The 23280-nt window shown below is 39.1% G+C and overlaps 1 protein-coding gene across 43 annotated transcripts in view; it reads left to right on the top strand.

Moving 5' to 3' along the window:
* TTN (titin) overlaps positions 1 to 23280 on the top strand; it is a 284957-nt gene that overhangs the window by 150382 nt on the left and 111295 nt on the right. For 30 of the 43 annotated variants that reach the window (XM_081902051.1, XM_081902060.1, XM_081902074.1 and 27 more), the window contains 26 exons: positions 2347 to 2430; positions 2793 to 2867; positions 4346 to 4420; positions 4906 to 4989; positions 5626 to 5709; positions 6004 to 6087; positions 6368 to 6439; positions 6875 to 6943; positions 7584 to 7655; positions 8813 to 8890; positions 9212 to 9310; positions 9689 to 11086; positions 11475 to 11558; positions 11852 to 11935; positions 12184 to 12264; positions 13397 to 13480; positions 13933 to 14028; positions 16328 to 16405; positions 16985 to 17080; positions 17577 to 17663; positions 18045 to 18092; positions 18664 to 18744; positions 19474 to 19527; positions 20601 to 20996; positions 21873 to 22148; positions 22998 to 23273. In XM_081902051.1, coding sequence (XP_081758177.1) covers positions 2347 to 2430; positions 2793 to 2867; positions 4346 to 4420; positions 4906 to 4989; positions 5626 to 5709; positions 6004 to 6087; positions 6368 to 6439; positions 6875 to 6943; positions 7584 to 7655; positions 8813 to 8890; positions 9212 to 9310; positions 9689 to 11086; positions 11475 to 11558; positions 11852 to 11935; positions 12184 to 12264; positions 13397 to 13480; positions 13933 to 14028; positions 16328 to 16405; positions 16985 to 17080; positions 17577 to 17663; positions 18045 to 18092; positions 18664 to 18744; positions 19474 to 19527; positions 20601 to 20996; positions 21873 to 22148; positions 22998 to 23273 — 4095 coding nt within the window. The remainder of the gene's footprint in view (positions 1 to 2346; positions 2431 to 2792; positions 2868 to 4345; positions 4421 to 4905; positions 4990 to 5625; positions 5710 to 6003; positions 6088 to 6367; positions 6440 to 6874; positions 6944 to 7583; positions 7656 to 8812; positions 8891 to 9211; positions 9311 to 9688; positions 11087 to 11474; positions 11559 to 11851; positions 11936 to 12183; positions 12265 to 13396; positions 13481 to 13932; positions 14029 to 16327; positions 16406 to 16984; positions 17081 to 17576; positions 17664 to 18044; positions 18093 to 18663; positions 18745 to 19473; positions 19528 to 20600; positions 20997 to 21872; positions 22149 to 22997; positions 23274 to 23280) is intronic. The other 13 variants (XM_081902067.1, XM_081902071.1, XM_081902083.1 and 10 more) reach the window with 11 other exon arrangements.

Raw genomic sequence — 23280 nt, forward strand, 5'->3', positions numbered from 1 at the left:
AAACAAAACCTGGTGTGGTTCCTAAAACAACAGAGCCTCCAGTGCAAGAAGACCAGGTGGCTGTCTCCAAACCTAGGAAACCAGAACCTGCTGGGTTTCCTCAAACAGTAGAGCCTGAAATGGAAGAAGAGGAGATAGATATTGCTGAACCTGAGGAAGCAAAACCTGTTGTAGTTCTTGAGACAGTAGAACCTCATGTACCCCAAAAGAAGGCTGTTGCTAAACCTAAAAAACCAGAACCTATTATGGTGTCTAAAATAGTGGAGCCTCCAGTGCCAAAACAGAAGATAGCTGTCACTGAACCCAGAAAACCAGGACCTGTTGTGGAGCCTGAAACAGCAGAGCCTGAAGTGCTGGAAGAGCAGGTAGTTGTCTCCAAACCCAGAAAACCAGAATCCATTGTCATGGCTCAGATGGTACAGTCTGAAGTGGAAGAAGAGGAGGTAGATATTGCTGAACTCAAGAAACCAAAACCCACTTCAGTTCTTGAGGCAGTTGAACTTCATGTGCCAGAAAAGAAAGCAGCTGTTGCTAAACCTAAAAAAACAGAGCCTCTGGTGCCTGAGCCTCCTGCACCAAAACAGAAGATAGCTGTCACCAAACCCAGAAAACCACAACCTGCTTTGGTGCCTGACATAGAAGGGCCTGAAGAGGAAGAAAAGAAGGCAACCATTGCTAAACCTAAGAAAACAGAGCTTGGTGTGGCTCCTAAAACAGCAGAGCCTTACATGCCAGAAGACAAGATGGCTGTTGCCAAACCCAGAAAACAGGAATTCATTGTCATGTCTCAGATGGCAGAGCCTGAGCTGGAAGAAGAGATAGATATTGTGGAACCTGAGAAACCGAAACCTATTGCTGCTCTTGAGTCAGCAGAACCTCGTGTGCCAGAAAAGGAGGTAGCCGCTGCTAAATCTAAAAAACCAGAACTTATTGCAGTGCCTAAAACAGTAACGCTTCCAGCGGCAAAACAGAAGATGGCTGTCACCAAACCCAAAGAACCAGAAGTTGCCATGGTGCTTGAAACAGCAAAGCCTGAAGTGGAAGAAGAAAAGAGAGCAAAATCCGGGGAGCCAGAACCTACAGTGGTGCCTGAAACAGTTTGGTGGCAAGAGCCAGAGGAAAAGGCAGCTGTTTCCAAACCCAGAAAACCAGAGCCTGCTGTTGTGCTTGAAGCAGCAGAGGCTCAAATACCAGAAGAGACTGTGATGGTTGCTAAGCCTAAAAAACAAGACCCTTATGCTGTGCCTGCAACAGAGCCTCCACCATTAAAAGGTAGACGTCATTCCCAAAGGGAAAAGACACTCTTGGCTTAAGAAATGTTTGTCTTGTTTGTGGGGAAAAAATCTTCTTTGTTTCATGTTAGTTTATAAATTTTGTACAGGCAACTTTTCTTGTCATACGTAAATGTGAATGTGCCTAATTAATGTCAATGTTTGGTGTCAAGTCTTTATGGTCTTGCTGGTATTTATCTTTATTGTGGCTTCTTCAGTTTGTATAATTAACACAATCTAATATCTTTATTGAAGTATCTGGTTTATCCAAGAAACCTGTTCTAGAAAAGTGCTGACAAAAAGCAAAAAAAACAGGAGCTCTGCTGGGTAAGAAAGAAAGTAAAAAAAGAACTTATCTCTTCTTGTTTCCTGATAATCTTGTGTCCCAAAAAGTTCCGATGCTGATTTTTGCAGAAATAGGAATGTCATTTGCAGCTGTATTCTTACCTTGAGGCATAGGCATCCTTCCCTTTATAAACAAATACGACGCAATACATCATAAAACATGAGGTCAGGTCCCTGGATGAAAGGGGAAATGCTAATTATGATAACAATTAATAATAATAAACATACCCAAACCACTGTCAGGAAGGTAACAGCTGTGGGAGTAATCTTACAAAACAGATATATCAGCAGGTATTTTGAAATCTTTCAAATGTTCACTTGAGTTCAACCGTTTCCATCAGCCCATAAAAGATAACTACTTATATATATGAATGAAGGACCAGGATAGGGGGGAATTTTTATCCTAGTGCCTTCTCTTCAGTCACTTGAACGATTTGTTCAGATTTGCCACCTGGACAGCTAATATTCAGCAACAATTGACGTTGTGGTGCTTGTTCATACGCCAACTATAGATGTTTTGAGAAAAGGTCTATGTCTATATAATGTAAAGGGCAGCCTCCTGCTTTCAATTGAATACCCACCCGTGTGATTTTAATGTCAATATTGTCCATGTCATTCCATGTCCGTGTGTCATGTTCTGTCTGTTGGGAATAAATCTGTTTCACTTCTTCATGCCGTGTTATAAACCATTTTCAGTTCTTCAAAGTAAAATGTACTAATATCTTTAAAGTTCCCGAGATGCCCAAGAAGGCTGTGCCAGAAGAGAAAATACCTGTTGCAGTGCCTAAAAAACCAGCTCCTCCACCTGCTAAAGGTATATACCTCAGTCTTGGTGACATTCATTCTTACCAAAAGAAAAAGAAATGGGTTATGGGTTCACTTTCCCCCCAGCCCCATTTATAATTCTGCATTCTTTTCTTCTTCCTCGTCTTCTAAAAACCAACTTCATTTCTTAATTGGACACGTTCAAATAGGTTTTGGTTACAATTCAAAGAGTTGTGGATACAAAACCCCATCAATTTCAATGGAACTTACTTGCCCCCTGAACTGTGACTGCTTAATATTGACCACTAACCTTCCTGATATTCCTCTAAAGGCACCTCTTTATTCCTGACACTTTTGCCTGCATTTTAACAAACTGAAACGTAACAGAAAATGATGCTATTTCTTTTCAAGTGCCTGAGGTACCCACAAAAGTTGTCCCGGAAAAGAAGGTGCCAGCTGCTGTTCCAGAAGCACCTCCAGCTAAAGGTAACATCCCAATTGACAGAAAGCAGCAGTGGGTTAGGGCTGGTCCAGGAGGATAGGCATTGGCCTGGTTTGCATGACATGGTAAGAAGAAACCTCAGCTGCAGCTCATGGTTAGTGAGTAGACCACTTAACAGTGAGTCTGGGCTCCGGCAATACACTAAACCAGGCCTCCTCAACCTCAGCCCTCCAGATGTTTTGAGACTAGAATTCCCATCATCCCTGACCACTGGTCCTGCTAGCCAGGGATCATGGGAGTTGTAGGCCAAAAGCATCTGGAGGGCCGAGGTTGAGGAAGCCTGCACTAAACTAAACTTTGATTGAGGTCAGCACAGTGTAATACTAAAAAAGACTATGGAGGAGCAAAATGGTTGCAAGCTGGTGATTGAAAGCCTGCACTTTTGCACAATTCTGGTAAGCCATAGCTTAGCTTACTGTGTCACATGAACCAGGCCAGTGTATATCTTTTTTTCTTACTTTTTTATACTACACATTATCATCGCTGAATGCCATGTGTTCTTCACTTTAGTAGACGATATCAAGTGTGGTATTTGGATACCAAAGGTGGCAGAAATGTTCTCCTTTAAGCTAATACTATTTGTTTGCTTGTTTGTAGATTCACAGTCAGACTTTAATATCAATATTTCTAGAGTAGGTCACCATAAAAATAAGAAAGCAATTTTAAAAGATCAAACAGCAGATAAGACTAGCATCACTAAGACAGTCTCCTCAACAGTGAACAGGCAGGTGAAATAAATAGGGTGGCATCAAAAGATCTTATGAGAATATATAATTATGGTTTCCGTCAAATTTCAAATTATAAATTATACATTAAAGATAAAGGATATAAATTGAATATTGTTATTTAAATATCCCCATCTACTATAACTTTATTTCAAATTATTATATTTCCTTTTTAAATTATTATTGAAATTAATTTATTGTAGTGTCGGTTGTTAAATTGCTAACTGCTTAATTATTTACTGTTCTGTTACTGGTTTGTCAATGCTGTGCTTTCTTCCTTACTATTACTTTCTATTTAAATTATATATAAAAAAATATTTTTTTAAAAAAAAATGTTAACGATGGTGTTAATAACAACGATGGCAAAAAAGACGGCATGCTAGGTGAGCCTCCCTTGGGAAATAGTTTCACAAGAAAGCCACTACCCCAGTCACCGCCCACCTTGTCTCAGAGAGATGGCAGAGCCTTCAAAGACAAAGCCTTGTGTGTTAGATGATGGCCAGTGCAGTCAAATCTCAGAAGCGGCTGCTGCTGCATTCGATGGGATTCAAATGTAACTGGACCTAGGATTACAGCCTTAAGCTGAGCAATGTTGTCACTTGTTAATATTCAGTGGGACTTACTTCCTAGTGTGCGTTGAGTTTAGATTGCAGCCTCAGTTTGCATTTGTGTCTTAGAAGTTATGTGCATTGTCCTGCACTAAAGAGTAAGCAAAATCCATACCCTTCCTTTAACAGTGCCTGAAGTACCAAAGAAACCTGTTCCAGAAGAGAAAGTTGTGCCTAAAAAGCCAGAGGTGCCAGCGGCTAAAGGTGTGTGCATTTCATGTATTCAACAAATAAGATGCTCCCATCCCTTCAGTTCCTTACTGTTCCTTTAGTGTCTACACTTCATTTCTTTCATACTTCCTTGTCATTATTCTTCACATAGAATACATGGCAGCAATGATAGCACTTATTAGTCATGTTGTATATATGGTATACAGTAGTACCTTGGTTCTCAATCTTAATCCATTCCAGGAGTCCATTTGACTCCCAAAACCATTCAAAAACCAAGACGCAGCTTCCAATTGGCTGCAGGAACTTCCTGCATGCAAGCAGAAGCTGCGTTGGATGTTTGCAGCATTCGGGAGCCAATTTGTTCGACAACTAAGCTATTTGAGAGCCAAAGTACCACTGTACATGTTTAAGTTCACATTATTGAAGCTATTGTGTGTCCACCTGCTACCATTCTGTGACAGGATTAACATATGCTACCTTTGGAAGACATGGCATTAACATAAGCTAATCTTATTCAGTGCCCGAGGTACCAAAGAAACCTGTCCCAGAAGAAAAAGTTCCAGTGGCTGTGCCAAAGAAGCCAGAACCTCCACCTGCCAAAGGTAGGCCTCCTTTTTAAAGAAAAAATGACAAGTTAGTACTACCAGGGCCTTTTTTTCCAGCTGGAACTTGCCGGAAATCAGTTCTGGCAACTCTCAGGTGGGCGCCATTGCCATTCTAAGGGAACAAGGTCCGGCACCTCTTTTTCTAGAAAAATAGCACTGAGTAGTACACATTTTTCAAACTGAAGTCTGTTGGTGTTACTATACTGTATATCTGCAATATCTAAATATATTTGGGTGAACACAAGAAGAGACCAAAAACTCATCTAATCTAGCACATGGCTGTCACAGTGCCCGACTAAATAGATGCTAATGGGAAGTCCACAAGCAGAACATGGGCACTACAGCATTCTCCTCACTTGCAATTTCCCAAAAACTGGTTTTGAGGAGCATACTGCCCCTACTCCGGAAGTAATACACAACCATAATGACTGGTAGCCACTGGTAGCCTTATTCCCCCATGAACCCCTTTGAAGGCCAAACAATTTGGTGGTCATCACTGCATGTGGGAATCATGAACTCAAATGATGGATCTGTGCTGCTATTTAATGTTGGGGTTGTGTGTGTGTGTGCTTGCAACTGTGTATGTTTCTTAAATGAGTTGTTGTAAACAAAAATAATATTAATGTTTTCAAGTGCCTGAGGTGCCAAAGAAAGTTGTTCCGGAAAAGAAAGTACCAGCTGAAGTGCCTAAGAAACCGGAAGCTCCACCTGCTAAAGGTGTGTATTGTTTGTAACGCATGAAACAGCTTTGTTTGCTCTTGGGAGGAATATTTAACCTTTATCAAGGGGAGAGACAGGAAAATATTGATTTCCATCTGTGTGTTTCTACTGTGTGATCCATAAAGAAAGACAGGAGGCTTACTACTGCACAGCTTAATTGTATCATACCAGTTCTCTCCAGTTTTGTCCTTATTTTTGAAGTCCTGTGTTTTACGACTTTCATGTGTCCTTAGTATCTTCTGCGCATTCTTTGATATTCGCATTCTTAAATGAAATTCTTTTCCCTTCAAGTTCCGGAGGTACCCAAGAAAGTGGTCCCTGAGGAAAAAGCAAAGGTTCCTGAGCCTAAAAAACCAGAGCCTCCTGCTGTTAAAGGTACATGTCATAACCAGAAATGCCACAAAGAACTTCAGATTTGCTTTATAGATGTAACACTATTTTCACATAACTGAATATTTGTGGAAGTATGTTTAATAGTCTTATTTTCCCTCTGAGATGACTTCTCATAATGTAGTCATATGTAATATGTGTCCCACATGTATTTTAGAAAAAAGATAGCCCTTTATGTTGGTTTCCCTTCCCCTTGTTTGCTCTTGTTAATTACTGGCATACATCACTGAAGCCCAAGACTTAAAACAATTTACTATCTTTGAAGTTCCTGAGGTGCCAAAGAAAATCCCAGAAGAAAAAGTACCCGTGAAAAAGCCTGAACCTCCAGCACCCAAAGGTATATCTTAGCATCTTGGGAATATTTGTATTATTGTTGTTTTGCATGTTTAGTTCTTTCAAATTCGCCGCCTCCTGAGATTTCCTTCTACTGTTTCGGTGGCAAATTCAAATCTATTTCACTCAATTCTATGAACAGATCTAAGGAGTGCAACTTGAGTTTCTTGTAGAAACTGTTTTCTCCTTGCGTTTTGCTCATATCTTCTACATTTAGAAAGCTGGTGCGTGTTTTAATCTGTTTATTGTTATTTTAGCCTTTTCAAAAGTCTTAAATTACTGTTAATTCTTCTTATCAATAATTGTATTATCTTTTTTTGTAAACCCCTTTGAGGATTTTTTTTATTTTACTTTATTTTTACAATCAAGCAGTATATAAAATTTCTCGTGAAAGTAAATAAATAACTCGGACATTAAAACTGACCAATGTCTTTTAAAGTGCCAGAAGTTCCCAAGAAAGTCGTTCCAGAAAAGAAACCGCCTGAACCAGAAGCTCCACCAGCTAAAGGTACATGTCAACATTATTGTGGTCACATGGAAGCATCTTCTTATTCTGATGTGTTTGTTGTACTTTGTGTTCCTTGTTTTCTCTGATGATGTACAACATGTCTTCTTCATGTGAGATATCCAGAAGGCTTTCAGCCTATTTTAAAAAATAATTTGTTTATTAGCTTACTCTTAGCTCTTGGTGAGTGATCTGCCATCCAGGCTGTTGACCTATTTACTTTCAGCAACCCTGGCAACAGAAATTTACTGAAAAATAATCTGTGTAGTTCATATACTTAAGGAAAATTCAAATGAGAATGTACCAGGAAGCATCTGCATCCCTTACTAATCCTATGCTCATCTTCCATTGACTGTGATAATTTAACAGAAGGACAAAGAAATAGGATGGCAATTAAACTGCCACACTTTACAAAGATCTGCATAACTTCTCAGGAAAGGGAAGGAGGACTCATTTAACAAAAACAAAAACAAACTAGGGATATAGCATGAAAATAAAGAAAATATACTGTCTGCGTTTGTGGAGAGGAGGAGAAAATTGTATTTGAATATCGTTTTTGTCACTGTTTTCAAGTTTTGTGTTTATTGTTTTCAAATCTTTTATATCTTTGACAATCACACATTCAAAACTAATATCTTTTAAGTGCCTGAAGTGCCCAAGAAAATTGTCCCAGAAGAAAAAGTACCAAAGAAACCAGAACCTCCCCCTGCTAAAGGTATTTGTCAATTCTGAAATAATCATAGTCAAAATATTTGGGTGCAATGCTGCTTATATAGAATCAGTGGTAAAACTCCCATGGGTTTTAAATGGAGCAGGATTCCAGTTTTTGCCTTGCTCCCATGCCTTCAGTTCCTTCATTTATTACTTCCCATTGAAATGTGGCATTTATTAGACACAATCCAGGTGAAGCTAAGCACTTTTAGGGCTACAGTCCTATGTACACATCTGAGAAAAAAGTTCATTGTACACCATGGGACTTCCTTCTGACTATACATGAGCAGGAAGTTTATGCATGTCCCATTAATTTCAATGGAGGGATTAAGCACAGTGCTTAAAACTTTAACTGGATTATGCCCAAAGTAACATGTAATCCAAATGCGTATCAAACAGATACATTTTTATAGTCTTTTTGATCACATTGAGTAAGAAAAGCCAGATGTTTATGAGCTGCCAGTGACATTTAGGTTGCATTGAGCTTGGTGGGTCGCAAAGAAGTTGGTGGTATGCCTAGGCAATGCATGTCAACAATAAATCAAAATACAAAATATCAACAGGCCAAAGAAGACAGGTAAACTTCCAGTTGTGTTGTGTCATCTTCCAAGAAGGTGGCAAAATTCTTGTCAAAGGCATAAACTTATTCATTATCCATTCAAGTCATTGGATGTTAATGTGAACATCCTATTAATATGTATTTGGATTTTACCATCAGTTTGAGTATATCATTGGGTTTTGAGAATTAAGGAGAACACCTTAGGAATATATGATGGCCCAGAAGAAAATATTTATGAAATATTTATCAGTTCATATATAGTCATCAGTAATCAAGAAATATAACCAAGACTAAAACCACTCCAATCTTTTTTACAGATTTACTGTTTATGAGGAGTGGGGATGTAATACTATCTTGTCACAGTGGGATTGTAAATGCATTTTCTTTGTTTGTATTTGATACCCTTGTTTTCTATCTGTATTGTCTGAATTAGTGATTGTTTTAATGAAAGAGAAAAGCGAGAGGCTGGGATAGATCTTCAATGTTATGTAGTAGATAATGTTGTATATCGTCATGTTTTGTGTCTCACGGTTTCTTGATCTCATAATCTTGCACGTTGCATTTAGAATTAATAATAGTAAAACAATCAAATATCTTTAAAGTGCCAGAGGTGCCCAAGAAACCTGTGCCTGAAGAGAAGGTCCCTACGCTCAAAAAGAAAGAACCACCAACACCTAAAGGTATATGTTATATCTGATCAAATCTTGAAGCGAAAAACATCCTTTTCTTATTCTCTTGATCATTGATCATCTTTGGATATCCTTATGAGTCTATGTCATGCATTCTTTTGAGTAGCTTTCTGTGCCTAGCAATTCCATCCTCATAGTTCTACTGGTGGTACAAGTGGGTTGTACTTCATGGTAGTTTGTTGTTACAAGATTCTGGGCACAAAAGCATGCATGCCCCCTCACCTTACATCTCGAGCTTTGACATTTTCCCATCTTTTACATTTCATTGTGCTTTCAAAATTCAATAGTAAGCATTAACTAATATCTTTAAAGTGCCAGAAGTGCCCAAGAAGGCTGTCGTCGAAGAGAAAGAACCAACTCCCGTGCTTAAAAAGCCTGTTCTTAAGGAACCAGAACCTCCTCCTGTTAAAGGTACATTTCAGCATTAATGCAGTTATAAAGAATGTGGTTTTGATGCAGGTGTTTAAAGCAGATGTCTGGGAGATTCTTGTTCTGTCTGTGCTCCGTTGCTTAAAATTTCTTTTGTAAACAATACTGTTGGTTCAGTCCAGTGTGTGAGAGAAAAAGTGCTTAGCTGTGCTGAACTTCATCACGACTGCTTTCTCTGTGTCCTAGTATGCAAACACACAATTGCTGATTTTGTTATAATTGTGCATTATGTTTCAGTCTTCTTCATATTAGCTATATATCTTTTGCCCCTTCTTAAAAGTAAAACTAATCTCTTTTAAGCACCCAAAGTACTTCGGAAAACTGTGCCAGTTTAAAAAGTAACTCTTGTTTTACCTAAAGAACCAGAACGCTTTGCTGTGTCTGAAGAAGAGACCATTAGTGTTTATGAAGAAGAAAAAGTCACTGTTGAATATGAAGAAGAAGTCGTCACTGTTGTTGCCGAAGAACATGAACCTGCTATTGTGCCTAAGAAACCCAAGCCTACCATTGTCCCTAAGAAACCAGAAGCTGCAGCCGTGCCGAAACCACCAAAGGCTGTACTTAAGAAACCAGAACGCCCACCTGCTAAAGAGACCTTGGAATATGAAGAAGAACGAGAGGTGCAAACGATTGTTGGGTACAGAGAGCGAACACATGTTTCTGTCTACCAGGACATAGAGGCTATAGCTGCACTTGAAGAACCCGAGAGTGCTTCGGCTTTTGAGATCACAGAGCCTGAGCAATACTTTATTGAGGAATCAGAGGAGATTATTTCACTTGAAGGACCCGAAGCTGTCCCAGAAGAACCAGAAGCCGTTGCTGCTCCAGAAGAAACGAAACCTGCTATTGTGCCAAAAAAGCCGAAGCCTACTGCTGTAGCTAAAAAGCCAGAACCTGCGGCTGCACCCAAGAAACCAGAACCTATTGCAGTGCCTAAAAAGCCGAAACTTGCTCCTGTACCTAAAAAACCAGAGCCTCAGAAGCCAGAACCCTTGTTTAAAAAGCCAGAACGCCCACCACCAGCTAAAGAGATTGAAGAGCACGAAGAGGAACGAGAGGTGCAGACTTTTATTGGAAAGAGAGAGCGACAACATGTTTCCGTCCACCTAGACATAGAGGCCATAACTCCTTTTGAGGAACCTGAGAGCGCTGCAGCTTATGAGATGGAAGAGGAAGAACAATACGTCATTGAGGGGTCCGAGGACATCGTTTCCCTTACAGGACCTGAGCCTGTTGCTGTCCCTGAGGAACCCCAAGTCGTTGCTGCTCCTGAGGAACCTAAGCCTGCTCTTGTGCCCAAAAAACCCAAGCCTGTTGCTGCGCCTAAGAAACCTGAACCCGAAGCTCCTCCCAAGAAACTGGAACACGTCGTGGTGACGAAAAAGCCGAAACCTGCTGCTGTGCCTAAAAAACCAGAGCTTGCAGCACCGCCCAAGAAGCCCGAACCCTTGTTCAAAAAACCAGAACGCCCACCACCAGCTAAAGAGCCCGAGGAGCATGAAGAGGAACGAGAGGTGCAGACTTTTATTGGAAAGAGAGAGCGGCAACATGTTTCTGTCCACCAAGACATAGAGGCCATAACTGCTTTTGGGGAACCTGAGAGCGCTGCAGCTTATGAGTTGGAAGAGGAAGAACAATACGTCATTGAGGGGTCTGAGGACATTCTTGCACTTGAAGCACCTAGAGCTGCTCCTGAGGAACCAGAAGTCATTGCTGCTCCTGGAGAGCCTACGGAAGTACCTAAGAAACCAGCAAAAGGTATATGGCATAATCTTTTCCAGTACAAAGAGTATGTCTTCCTTAAAGCAGAATGTTGACAAGCGTTGCTTTGCCAACTTTCTGCAGAGCAATTCAAAAAACTGCTCTTGTAAACAAAGTTGTTGTGTGTATACATTGGTGTGTGGGTGTGTGAAAGAGAGAAAGGTTCTTTCTGATTCTGCAAAGCAATTTGCTTAGGCCTGCAAGAATCTGAAATTTCCATTATTAATTGACGTGAAAGTAAAAAAAAAACTTAAATGTATGAATGGAAACAGATTCAGGAAGAATTATTCATTTGAAGCTGAATGAAGGTGATGTCTGATGTGCCTGTGGGTTGATGGATCTATTTTTTCCCTGTCTTTTAACAAACCAACTAATATCTTTAAAGTGCCTGAGGTATCCAAGAAAGCTGTCCCAGAAAAGAAAGTACCAGTTCCTGTGGCTAAAAAAGTCAAACCGCCACCAGCTAAAGGTATATGTCCACACCTAAAGAAGAAAATTTCTTTGTTCTTCTTAAAATACTCTCTTCTTCTGTACTGTCTCTCCTATAGTTTTTGCTTGACTGAAATAACCTAGTGTTCGTTTTATGATACAAACTCTGTATGTATAATACGAAGTCTATATGTCTCTAGATACGATGTACGTCTATGTATCTGTCTGTAGCATTAATCTTGCTTTTGATAATTCTTCGTTCCTCTTCTTAACATCTTGGTACCTCTTACTTCAATAATTCTCAAAGTAAAAATAGAAATATTATCTTTAAAGTGCCTGAAGAGCCCAAGAAAGTTGTTCCCGAAAAGAAAAAACCAGCTGCTGCACTTAAAAAACCAGAAGCTCCTCCCACAAAAGGTACTTTTATCATTCACAGAGAAAATCATTATCTTGCTTGCTGCGTTTGGTTCAGCTGTTGGATTTGTAAATCGTACTAATGTGTATAAATGACAGGCTGAGCCTAACTTGGGTGGGGATGGGGGTGAGGGAGTGTTTGTGTCCAAACACAATAGGTAACTTCAATACCTTCAGCAGCTCCGCTTTTGCTTTTAATGCCTTGTTTGTTTTACCTACATGAAAGTAAAACTAATTAAAATTTCTTGAAGTCCCTGAAGTTCCTAAGAAAGTGCCAGAAGACGAGGCCCCTCTTGCTGTTCCTAAAAAGCCGGAACCTCTGCCTGCAGAAGGTAGCTCTCCCTATTAATCACGACGTCATTCTTATCCAGACTGCTATGTCCGCTTTGTTTGGTCTTACATTTTATGTGGTCCTGTATGTATATGTAAGGCGGGGTGGTGGTGGTAGAGGACTCTGTCTGTTCTTTATGATGTCCATCTGTTGAAAGTTAACAGTCTGCCTTTCTACCTTATTACGGATTTAAAGCTACATCCTTTAATGGCTGCAAGCAATTCTAACGGTGGAAAACCCACGCTTAGAATCTTGATTTGCTGTAAAAGACTGAAGCTAATACTTCAATTATCTCCTTTTGCACAAATTGGCTTTGGCCTTTTTGCCATCTTTATGCTGTGTGGTGTTGCACTCCTTCTGGCTGCAATTTTAGTACTGGCCTCATTTATAGGGGCCTTAGGGAGAAATCAGAAGGAGGGCTCTTTCCTTTTTTGTCCAGCAGCAGCAAATCTACCTGGGGCTTTGGCACAAATTTTTATTGATCCCATGGTCCCAGAGGCACATTTGACCAATGATGTGCTGCAGTGCTTCAATTCAACAATCTGGATTGAGCCCTCAGGAGTTGGCAGGGGATTCTTAGATTTCACACCAGAACTGTAGCTGTAGTCTTTATGTTGAGGGATTTGAATTGTGAACATTTGAATGAAACGCAGCTGCATCAAATAGTTGCTTTGTACAAAATTGGACCTTATCAGGCCATCAAAGCTGCCCAACTTCTTTGAAGGGGAAAAACACATGTATGTGTATGTGTGTGTGTGTGTGTGTGTGTGTGTATACACACATATATATAAATCTGGGAATCTGATGGCAACAATCCTTCTTTAAAATATGTGTGAATATAATCTGGACATACACTTTTCAAAAGCCCCATCAAATGCAGAATATATAGGCCTTTGTGCAGAGGGCTGCAGAGGGTTCCCAGAGGCCTGATGCAATTTCTGTTTACGAAAGCATCCATTTAAGGGCCTTCCATCCATTTATGTAAAAAAATACACTGTGACACTGGTGTGTTTGTCTGTGAATGTGTATGTTGTAATAATGTCCCCGCTATTTTGTGCAACATGTCTCCAATTCTTCTTGCCATTTGATATTTTAAATGGCAATCTTATCTTCGTTGTCGATATTCTTTAAAGAGCCAGAAGTTACAGAGGAAATTGAACCGGAAGAACCAGCACCTGTTCCTATTCCAGAAACAGAGGAGATAATTCCAGATGAAGGTATATACTAAAGTGTGAATGAAATATACCAATTTCTTTTGTACCATCTCCATCTTGCTGAGTAAGAATTAGGTGTGTTTGTTCCGTGATGTGTACACTCCAGTATGTTTTGTTTTGTTATTTTTGTGTGTGTGTTTGTATGCGTGTATTTCCTACGTTGTATTGCTTTCTGTAACTGTGTTGGTGATTCCCATTATCTTTGACCATGTAAACACCTTTCCCTCTTAATTGACTTGGAAGTTTACTAATGACTTTTTCAAAAACTTTCTTGAACCTATGGGCCATCAGATATTTTGAGCTGAGTTGTTTATTTTGGCACTTGCATTACTGGGAGTTTTACGAATGGAGTCTATAAAAGCAGTTTATTTCCTTTGTTACATTAGATGGTTTACATCTGAGGTTTATATAGTATAATTACATTAGCACTGAATCTACCGCAATATCATTTAAAGAACCAGAACCGGAGAAGAAGATACCTGAAAAACCCAAACCCCGTGTACCTTTCCCACCAAAAGAGGAGGTTAAGGAGGAAAAGGTTCAGCTTAAAGGTATCAGCAGCAACCCCAACAGTATTTAACAACTTTTACTAAGCCCCAGTTTTATAACTAATGCCTATTGACACATAATAATGTTCTTTGAAAGTGTGGACTTTAGGCTGCCATCCTATTCCCACTCACCTGGGAGTAAGCCTGATTAAACTTACTTTTGAGTAGGTGTGTATAGGATTGCGCTGTTAATATATTAATGTAAGTCTAACTTAATGTTGTCTGAATGGTTTTCAGTCTAATGTCCCTACTCACTGATGGTTTTCATTTTTTTATTGTTTCTAAATTTGTAATTAGGGTTTGCAATCCAGACAGTTAATTTTACCTGTGCTCTAAGGCCTTATGCATGGTGTAGAAAACCTCCCATTACATTCAATCAGTCACTGTGCTTTGCAGATAGAGAGCTTCCTTCAGATACCATCTTACCAAGAGCTTTGTTCCACATAATGTAGGAATCAGGCCTCAAGTGTCTTGGCACCTACCCATTGGAATTCTGTCCTATTAAACATTAGACAAGTGATGTCTCTGTTGCCTTTTTGGTACCTACTGAAGATCTTCCTCTTTCAACAAGCCTTTTAAATAGAGATCTTTCCCAGTCTGCATCTGTATTGGAATTGTATTGGGTGTTTTTAGATGAATTAATTGTTTTGTCTTTTGTGTGTTTGCTGCCCTGGGCTCCCTCAGGAGGAAGGAAAGGTTATAAATTTAACAAATGATGACGACGATGTCACCTCACAAACTGCTTTTGAAACTCTTCTGAGTTTCAAACACCAGTCAAAGTGTGGCATGTTTGTTTGCTGTCTGAGATTCAGAAGTCCAGAGTCCTACTGAGTGTGTGGAACTTGTTTTATAGTTCTTTGGATTGTATTTAGTTATTTGAAAATGCATGTGTCAAGCATGGATGTAATATAGCTAGCATTCAGAATTAAGGGTAGAGAAAATGGAACTCAAAGCATTATAGACAGGGAGGAAGATTTATTATTTCCTAATGAAAATCAGTATCAAAATAAACAACTATATGTAGCTTTTTTAAGGTTTAGAAAATATTACTCCACATCTCACATTTTGCAATATTCTGACCTTATACAGCATAATGAAAAGATCAAACGTAGTTCAATATTTCAAAGTGTATCACCTAAGTAATATTTGGTCCTACAAGAATTGCATTTACTTTTGAAAAATCTGTTCTTTTCCCACCATCTCAAGACAGAGGGAAACAGATCCTCTTTCCAAAACAAGATTCCACCTCACCACCACACACACTTTTATAATAATAGTTTCACACAAAATTCACAGGGAAAAACTTGATTATAGGGTCTTTATAATAAGTCAAGAAGGAACATTGTGGCTACACAATCTATTAAAATTTCAACAGAAGTGGATGTCCTCTCTGCTAAGTATATATAGATCCAGTGAAAGCAAATTTTTGTATGATCAGATATGCTAGAACCAAAGTAAGCAATGTAAAGTCTTCAGGCTGCATGTATCCTAATAAGGCCCTTCCCCAGTCCAAGCAGCCACTATGTGGTAAGTTGCTCACAGACCCTTGTGTCTTGTTCTCGTCTTAAAGAGCACTAGATTGTAGTTTTTAGTATATTTCACAAAGTAGTATATTTTTCATTCCGTTTCCATGTGTGACTTCCTGTGGTTGTTTTATGTTCAACTTGATTCACTTTTTTATCTATTTTCTTTTTACTGAAGCATACTTTCATTTCGGATGGAGTCTTCTGTGGCTTCTTCATCATGGCCTTACTTTCATGACTAACAATATTATACAGTGGCACCTCAGTTTTCGATCTTCTCAGAAGCCAAACATTTTGGTTTTCAACCGCCGAAAACCTTGAAGTAAATGCTTCCGTTTTTGTATGTGCCTCAGAAGTCAAATGGATTCCACTGAGTCCCCCCCCCCCCAAGTTTCTCCATTGATTTTTCAGGCTGCCCTTTGTGCCTCAGTTTCCGATTGTTTCAGAAGTCGAACAGTCTTCTGGAACGGATTATGATCGAAAACTGAAGTACCACTGTATATACTAAAGTTAAAGTCAAAAATTAAAGTTTAGCAACAAAAATCGTGGTGGTTGTTTTAGTTTTTTAAAGAACTCCTTCTGAAATAAAGTATCTTTGGAAGAGAGGACCAAACTTAACAAAGAGAAAAGTAAAGTAAAGTAACGAATTTCTCCATGTTTTGTGATCATTCAAATGGAACTGAAAGGTACAGCTCTCTTATAATAGGAGGTTTTTCAGTTTTAAATGCCAATGGAGATGATTGCATATACGCTTATTCTGAAATTAATATCATTTTAAGCACCTGGACTGAAGCCACGGAGACCCACACCTGAGCCTCCCCCTCCACCACCTAAAGAAGAAGTTGTTTTGAAAAAAGGTAATTTAGCCGTGTTGCTTTTTTCAAAAACCGCAGGACCCCACTGCTGTGATATTCCAGTCCTAACGCCACATTGTGAGGTCTGACTCCAACAGCTAAGACACTTCAGCTTCTTCTTGCATCCAACTATAGGATCTCGAGAAGCCCATAAACAATTTCCTCAAGCAGGTTAACTCCTTTGCTTGTGCAAAGAAAATGCTAGTTCTAGACATGTCAATTCTAGGCAGAAAGCTCTACTAGCAACCATAGCTGATGCTGGAAGCTCCCAGACAGTTGGAAGTTCTAAGGTGTCTACATTATTTGCAACATAAAGAAAGCTGTTGTTGCTTTTGCTTTTGAATATACAGTAATTGGTGCTTTGATTTCACCTGCAATTCTAAAAAGGACTTCTTAATGGAGACTTGATTGTAGATTATCACACCATGCAGATTTTAAGTGGTGATCAGTTTATCAGCTTTGAGAGGTCACTATTCTCCAGATGTAAAACCAAGCCTATTTGTTGGCCTATGTCATTTATTAATAAAGTTCCTCATCACTTCATCACACTGTTCTTGAAAGAAAATTGTTTTTCTTTTAAAGTCACAAGAGCAGTTAAGAAACCAGAGGAAGAACCTAAGCCAGAGAAGGAACCCAAAGCTCCACCCAAGCCTCTTGAAAAGATTAAGAAGCCTGAAGGTACAACGAAAATCAGATTGCCATGAGGTTAAGCAGTAGGAGACTCTTCTTAGATCCCCATATTCACATATACTTTCTGAATCTGGAACAGTAAACCATCTGAATTTTGAATAGTTCTTCAGCATGGAAAGAAAAATCCCAACCATGTGGAATATTCAGAAATTTGGGGACACAATCTGTAATGTAACACATTTCCCTCTCCCATCCCCTTGACACACTCTGTCTTTTCAGTCTTCACTTTGTAAGAACTCTTGTAGAAAGCTACATCTGACATATTCTATAATTGATAGTTTTGATCTGTCTTCCGCATTATCGCTATTGTGTCCCAGCTGTCCATCTTCGCCACATACAGTGTTTTGACAGGCTTTGAACTTATTTCTTATTTGTTTTAAATAAATCACACCAGCTACATGGCTCAGGATAAACTCGATTAATGCATCAGGGAAGTCAAAATATATGAATTCAGCTTCCGCATAAAACAAATATTTTTTTTAAGTGCCGGAGGTTGAAAAGAAGAAAACTGAGATCCCAGCTTTCAAGAAAAGGGAAGAAAAAGAAAAACCTGTGCCTGAACCAGCAAAAGGTACAAACATGCAGTGCTCTCATAATCGCTTATACAACTAAAACCGCATTTGATCTTGAATATTGGTCTGTGAGCTGCACTAATCTTTAAAACAAGCCAGCTATAAATGCTCCCATCTTTGTGCTCTTCCAGCTGCTCCCTAATTCTTCATGCAGTACCTCGTCATTTCTTCTTCTTCTTCTTCTTCATTAAATGTCCTCTTATTTGTCTTTATATGGTTCAAGCCTGTTCTGTTCCCCTGAAGTAGTATATGAATGTCTTTAAGGCTTCTGTTAACTGTGCTGTTTGTCTCTCCAACTATTTTTATGCATTTTGTTGGTTTTGCAATGTTCTGTTTAAAAAATATTGATTGACCAACTTGTTAATTTTTTTTGTTCAAAGTGCCAGAGCCTAAACCAGCCACAATTCCTGAACCAAAGCCTGCTACAGGTAGGACATTTTGAAACCACTGATTATAGACCATTTTCCTCCAATCTAGTTAACTCTGGTGTTAGTATAAAATCAATGGAACACCAATATAACATGAGCTTCTTTGAATCCCACCCTATGCCCTTATGTGCTGGTACAACTCCTTGTTTTATCAGACTGTCGGCTTACATTTTAGCATTTGTAAATTATGCAATCACATTTGAGAATTCTGTAGGGTTCTGCTTATGTTTTGCTTGTTAAAGATTCATTCCAACAAGTTTGCTTCATCCCAGCTAATACCACTGTCTGTTTCTGTAAGAAACTAAGGCAGGTGAAAATCTATTTCACGATTCTAAGAAGTACTAGCAGTTCAAATCTATTCAGAAGTAAGCCCCATTGTCTTCAATGGGACTTACTCCCAGGTAAATATGTGTAGGATTGCAGACTAAAAGGATTTTTTAAAATGTGTATTGTTTAATGTTAATCATTGTTTTGCAGAAGTAGCTCCACTTAACTCAGTGTGGCTTTCCTAGTATGTGTGTTGAGGATTGCAACCTCAATAAATATATATATATATTAACTTTTTCCACAGCCCTAAAATCTCCTAAGCCTCCCGCAGAACCCAAACCTGAAGCAGCTCCTTTAACAACGCCAGTGGTTGGAAAGAAAGCAGGTATGACTATTACTTCAGTAATATATTCAAGGGCAGGACTGTATTATTATTCTGTAATATATTCAAGAGCAGGGTTGTATACAATTCTATTAACTTTTGTATGAGTAATCATGAGCACAACAATCATGAGAGAGTTTAAATGTTCTTACTCACAAAAATATTTACAATACACAACTCACTAAAGAACCTTTAGGGATCATATCTTGTTGTGCTATCAGTGTTCTTCAACGTCGAGTCTTCAGATGTGGTTGGACTCCCAGCCACCTTAATCAATGGTGAAGGGAGTTGTAGTGCAACAACATTTTGGGCCCAAACCTTGAATGGGCACTGTCCTAAATAACATGCACATGTATAACCCCAATACAGTTTCTGCCACACACCTTTCACCCAGGACTCAATGATAGCAGATGGGGAAATGGGTACACTTAGCGGGAGGGCTTGAGGGTCCAAGAGGATGACACGACCATTACCACGAGGGAGAGAAATGAGGCCGAATTAAACCATTCATTCATTCATTCATTTGAATATGCACAACTTCTCAGAAGTAATATGAATGCAAGAAGAAGCAATACTTTGAGGAAATAATAGCTGATAGATAGATGATAGATAGAGATAGAGATAGATAGATAGATAGATAGATAGATAGATAGATAGATAGATAGATGATAGATAGATAATAGTTTAAACTGGACTTCATTATCTAATACTGCTGTTGCTATTTTATGTCAGAGCCTAAAACTACACCAAAGGAGGAAGCTGGCAAGGCTAAACTTCCTATTAAAGGTAAGAGAGATTATAAAATGGAAAACTGCCCCCCCAGCCTCTTTAAATATATAGTAACTGTGATCAACAGTCCCAGTATTTATGCTATGAACTACCAAATAACTGACTATCTAGAATAAACCTGTGAGTCATTTGATAAATGAATGGCAAAGACACTCACACACCCTTTGTAGTCAACATTTTTACAATGAGTAGTGTCTCTTCTTTCAGAGAACCTAGGTGGTAGTAAGCTAAATTTTACTCAAAGTAGAGACCTATTGAAATTAATACAGTCAAACCTCGGTTGTTAAACATAATCTGTTCCAGAAGACCATTCGACTTGCGAAATGTTCGCCAACTGAAAACTGAAATCGGAAGCCTAAATACAATACAAAAACTCAAAACGGAAGCCACATACCATGGTCGGATTCTGAAAATCGTTCAAAAACCAGAACAGTTACTTCCGGGTTTTCAGTGTTCAGGAGCCAAAACATTCCAAACGAAGGCGTTCGGGAACCGAGGTTTGACTGTAGACCTAACTTAGTCATGCCCATTAATTTTACTGGGTCTATGCAGAGGAAAAGGTAGCTGAACGCCACCCCATGTTTTCATGTAACCATTTTCCCAAAGTGCAAATGGTACTTAAAACAAGAGATTGGCTTTAGCATGCCTAAATTAACAGGATCACATAAAAATCTAGAATAATTGTATCTGTTTTTTATGTAATATTCCTGGACTACAATAAGTAGACAGGAGTAGCAGTGGGTGGGTGGACAAATATTGCAATCAAATTAAAGAAAGGAGGTACGAAGTGTTTTGTTCTTTAGACAGAACAATACTTTGTCTGTAGGAACCACAAAGGACCAAGATAGGCTTCTACATGCCACAGGCATGCCTTACATTTTGTGTCTTGGTCATGTTAGAATGGGAGTGGAATGTCAAAAGAACAGAACTGACCGGCTTGTATATAGAATAGATTTAAATGTTCTAGGGATAAACAAATTGCCACTTGAACAGAAAGAACTGCATGCTTTTCCTGCTGACTTGAACTGTGAGATTCATACAAATATCCCTTTTAAATATATTACTTGTAGCCAAAAAGACACCTTCGCCAGCAGATGCCGAGAGGAGGAAATTAAGACCAGGAAGTGGTGGCGAGAAACCTCCAGATGAGCCTCCTTTCACATACCAGCTGAAGGCTGTGCCCCTCAAGTTTGTCACAGAAATTAAAGACATAGTGCTGACAGAAGCAGAGTCGGTAGGCTCTTCCGCCATCTTTGAGTGCCTCATCTCTCCCTCCACTGCCATTACCTCTTGGATGAAAGATGGCAGCAACATCCGCGAAAGTCCTAAGCACAGGTTCCTCTCTGATGGGAAAGACAGAAAGCTCCACATTATTGATGTCCAGCTTTCAGACGCTGGGGAATACACTTGTGTACTGAAACTGGGAAATAAAGAAAAGACCTCTACAGCCAAACTTATTGTTGAAGGTATTTTATGGCATCTCCAATTGGGCTTGAGTTGCTTATGCACATGTTATTTATGCCCCAAAGTTACATTTTATTTGCATTAGAGTTGATACATTGTTAATTAATGCCATCCATAGCACAATATTTTACAAAACACAATGGAACAGGTCCCTGGTCCCAAGTGTGTTACAATCAATATTTTAACATAGGGGAGACAACAGAAGTAGCTAAGGAGTGTGTGTTTACTTCATTACACAAGCTTAGTTTTAATGATAGCAGGGCATGGGGTCTTCCTTTATAAATTAAATTATACATACATGCCCCTAATTCAACAATTTATTCTGGGCATATGTACTCTGATGCATGTACAGAATTTCCTGGCCGAGAAGAATATTGCTTTATTCATGCATGTCACACCCCTATAATGAATGGGATCCACCTCAAATCCAAGAGATAAGCATGTCTGTATGAGTTAGGTGATCATTCTAATGCGACAGCTTAAATTTCTATACTGTAGTTTATGGCAATGGTTCCCATTTGCCTAAGTCCTGTGGACTTCATGTACTTCAAAAACCAAGCCACAACCTCCCTGCTTTTTTGGGGGGAGGTAATCTCTCTATGGTCGTTTTTGTTACGTGAATGGTGCCATGGACCCCCTGTGCAGGTTACGCCAAGTGTAGATTGCTCAGAGCATGAGAGCATGAGACTCTTAATCTCAGGGTTGTGGATTTGAGTCCCTGCATAGCAGGGAGTTGGATTAGAAGACCTTTGTGGCCCCTTCCATTGCTATAATTCTATGATTCTGTGACCCCCTTGGAGTCCGCAGACAACCAATTGGGAACCACTGGTTTGTGGGAGCGGGGAAAAGATGCAAATAATATTTCTTCTGTTCCCTAGAATTACCAGTGCGCTTCGTGAAGACTCTGGAGGAGGAGCTTACTGTCATCAAAGGGCAACCCTTTTATCTAAGTTGTGAGCTGAACAAAGAGAGAGATGTGGTCTGGAGAAAAGATGGGAAAATCATTAAAGACAAATCTGGAAAATTTGCTCTGGGTATTATTGGTTTGCAGCGCGCCGTTACAATCATGGATGCCGATGACACTGATGGAGGTGTATACACTGTGACTGTGGATAATACTGACCTCATCTGTCAGTCAACTGTGAAAGTGGTTGGTAAGTTAAATTTCAAAACTGTGAAGTGTGTGCTTGGGATAAAATTTGGATATGAAGAAATTCTATTGAGTAATATTAAGCCTTGTGCATTATTTTTGCTCTTATATGCTAGTCCTTTTACCTTACTCTATCTTCACTGATCTATTTAAGAAGATTGGTTTTCACTTAAGTTGATTGTGTAATTGATACTGAAATCATCTGAAGGTGTTTAGTGAAGAGCTGGTTTGACTAGAGCTGGAACTCAGTATTTAATTGCCAGCTAGAAAATGATTCTGTCACAATATCACACATTGCTGTACTCCCAAAAGCTTCAGGTGGAAATTTATCAACCTGTGCAAAGTTTATAAAATTGCCTCTGTAGAAGTGCTAACAACTATACCAATTCAGTTCGCAAGACTGAAGATCTGTGGTCATCCATGACTCACTTTGGGCAATCTTATTTGAGGGCAGGGAGAGGAATATTTAGCAATAACATCAAATTTCAGCAGTTCTGAGCAAAATGAGGCCATCAAAAATATGTTTGGGTTTCTGCATATATATGGGGGCATTTCCAAGTAACCAAAATAATAATTAAAATAAAACTAAATTCTACTTTTCAATTTTAATAATATATTCAAAGCAGATAGACTGCAACACTTTTGTTGTATATTTTAAATTAATAACATATGTGGCAATGCCCAGGCATTTTATTCTGTGTTATCCAGGTTTTCATAGCCCTTTAATGCCATTAGAAAGAAAAGATGGGCAACCTTTCTCTCTCTCTCATAGCGCAAAGGACCTTTCTCATTCATCTCTACATGTATTATGCTAATTCTAATGGTTATTATTTTTTTGTCATTTGTTATACAGAAGTGATAAAAGACTGGCTAGTGAAGCCTATTAGAGACCAGCATGTGAAACCAAAGGGTACTGCTACCTTTGCTTGTGATGTCGTGAAGGATACACCAAATATTAAATGGTACAAAGGTGACGAGGAGATTCCTCTTGAACCCAATGACAAAACAGAAATTGTAAAAGATGGACCTCATCTCTTCCTCAAAATTAAGAACTGCATGCCAGAAGATCTCGGAGAATATGCCGTGGAAGTTGAAGGGAAGAGATACCCAGCTAAACTGACCCTGGGTGGTAAGTA

This window comes from Podarcis melisellensis (genome assembly GCF_964234715.1).
Source record: "Podarcis melisellensis genome assembly, chromosome: 1".
Taxonomy (NCBI): Eukaryota; Metazoa; Chordata; class Lepidosauria; order Squamata; family Lacertidae; genus Podarcis; species Podarcis melisellensis.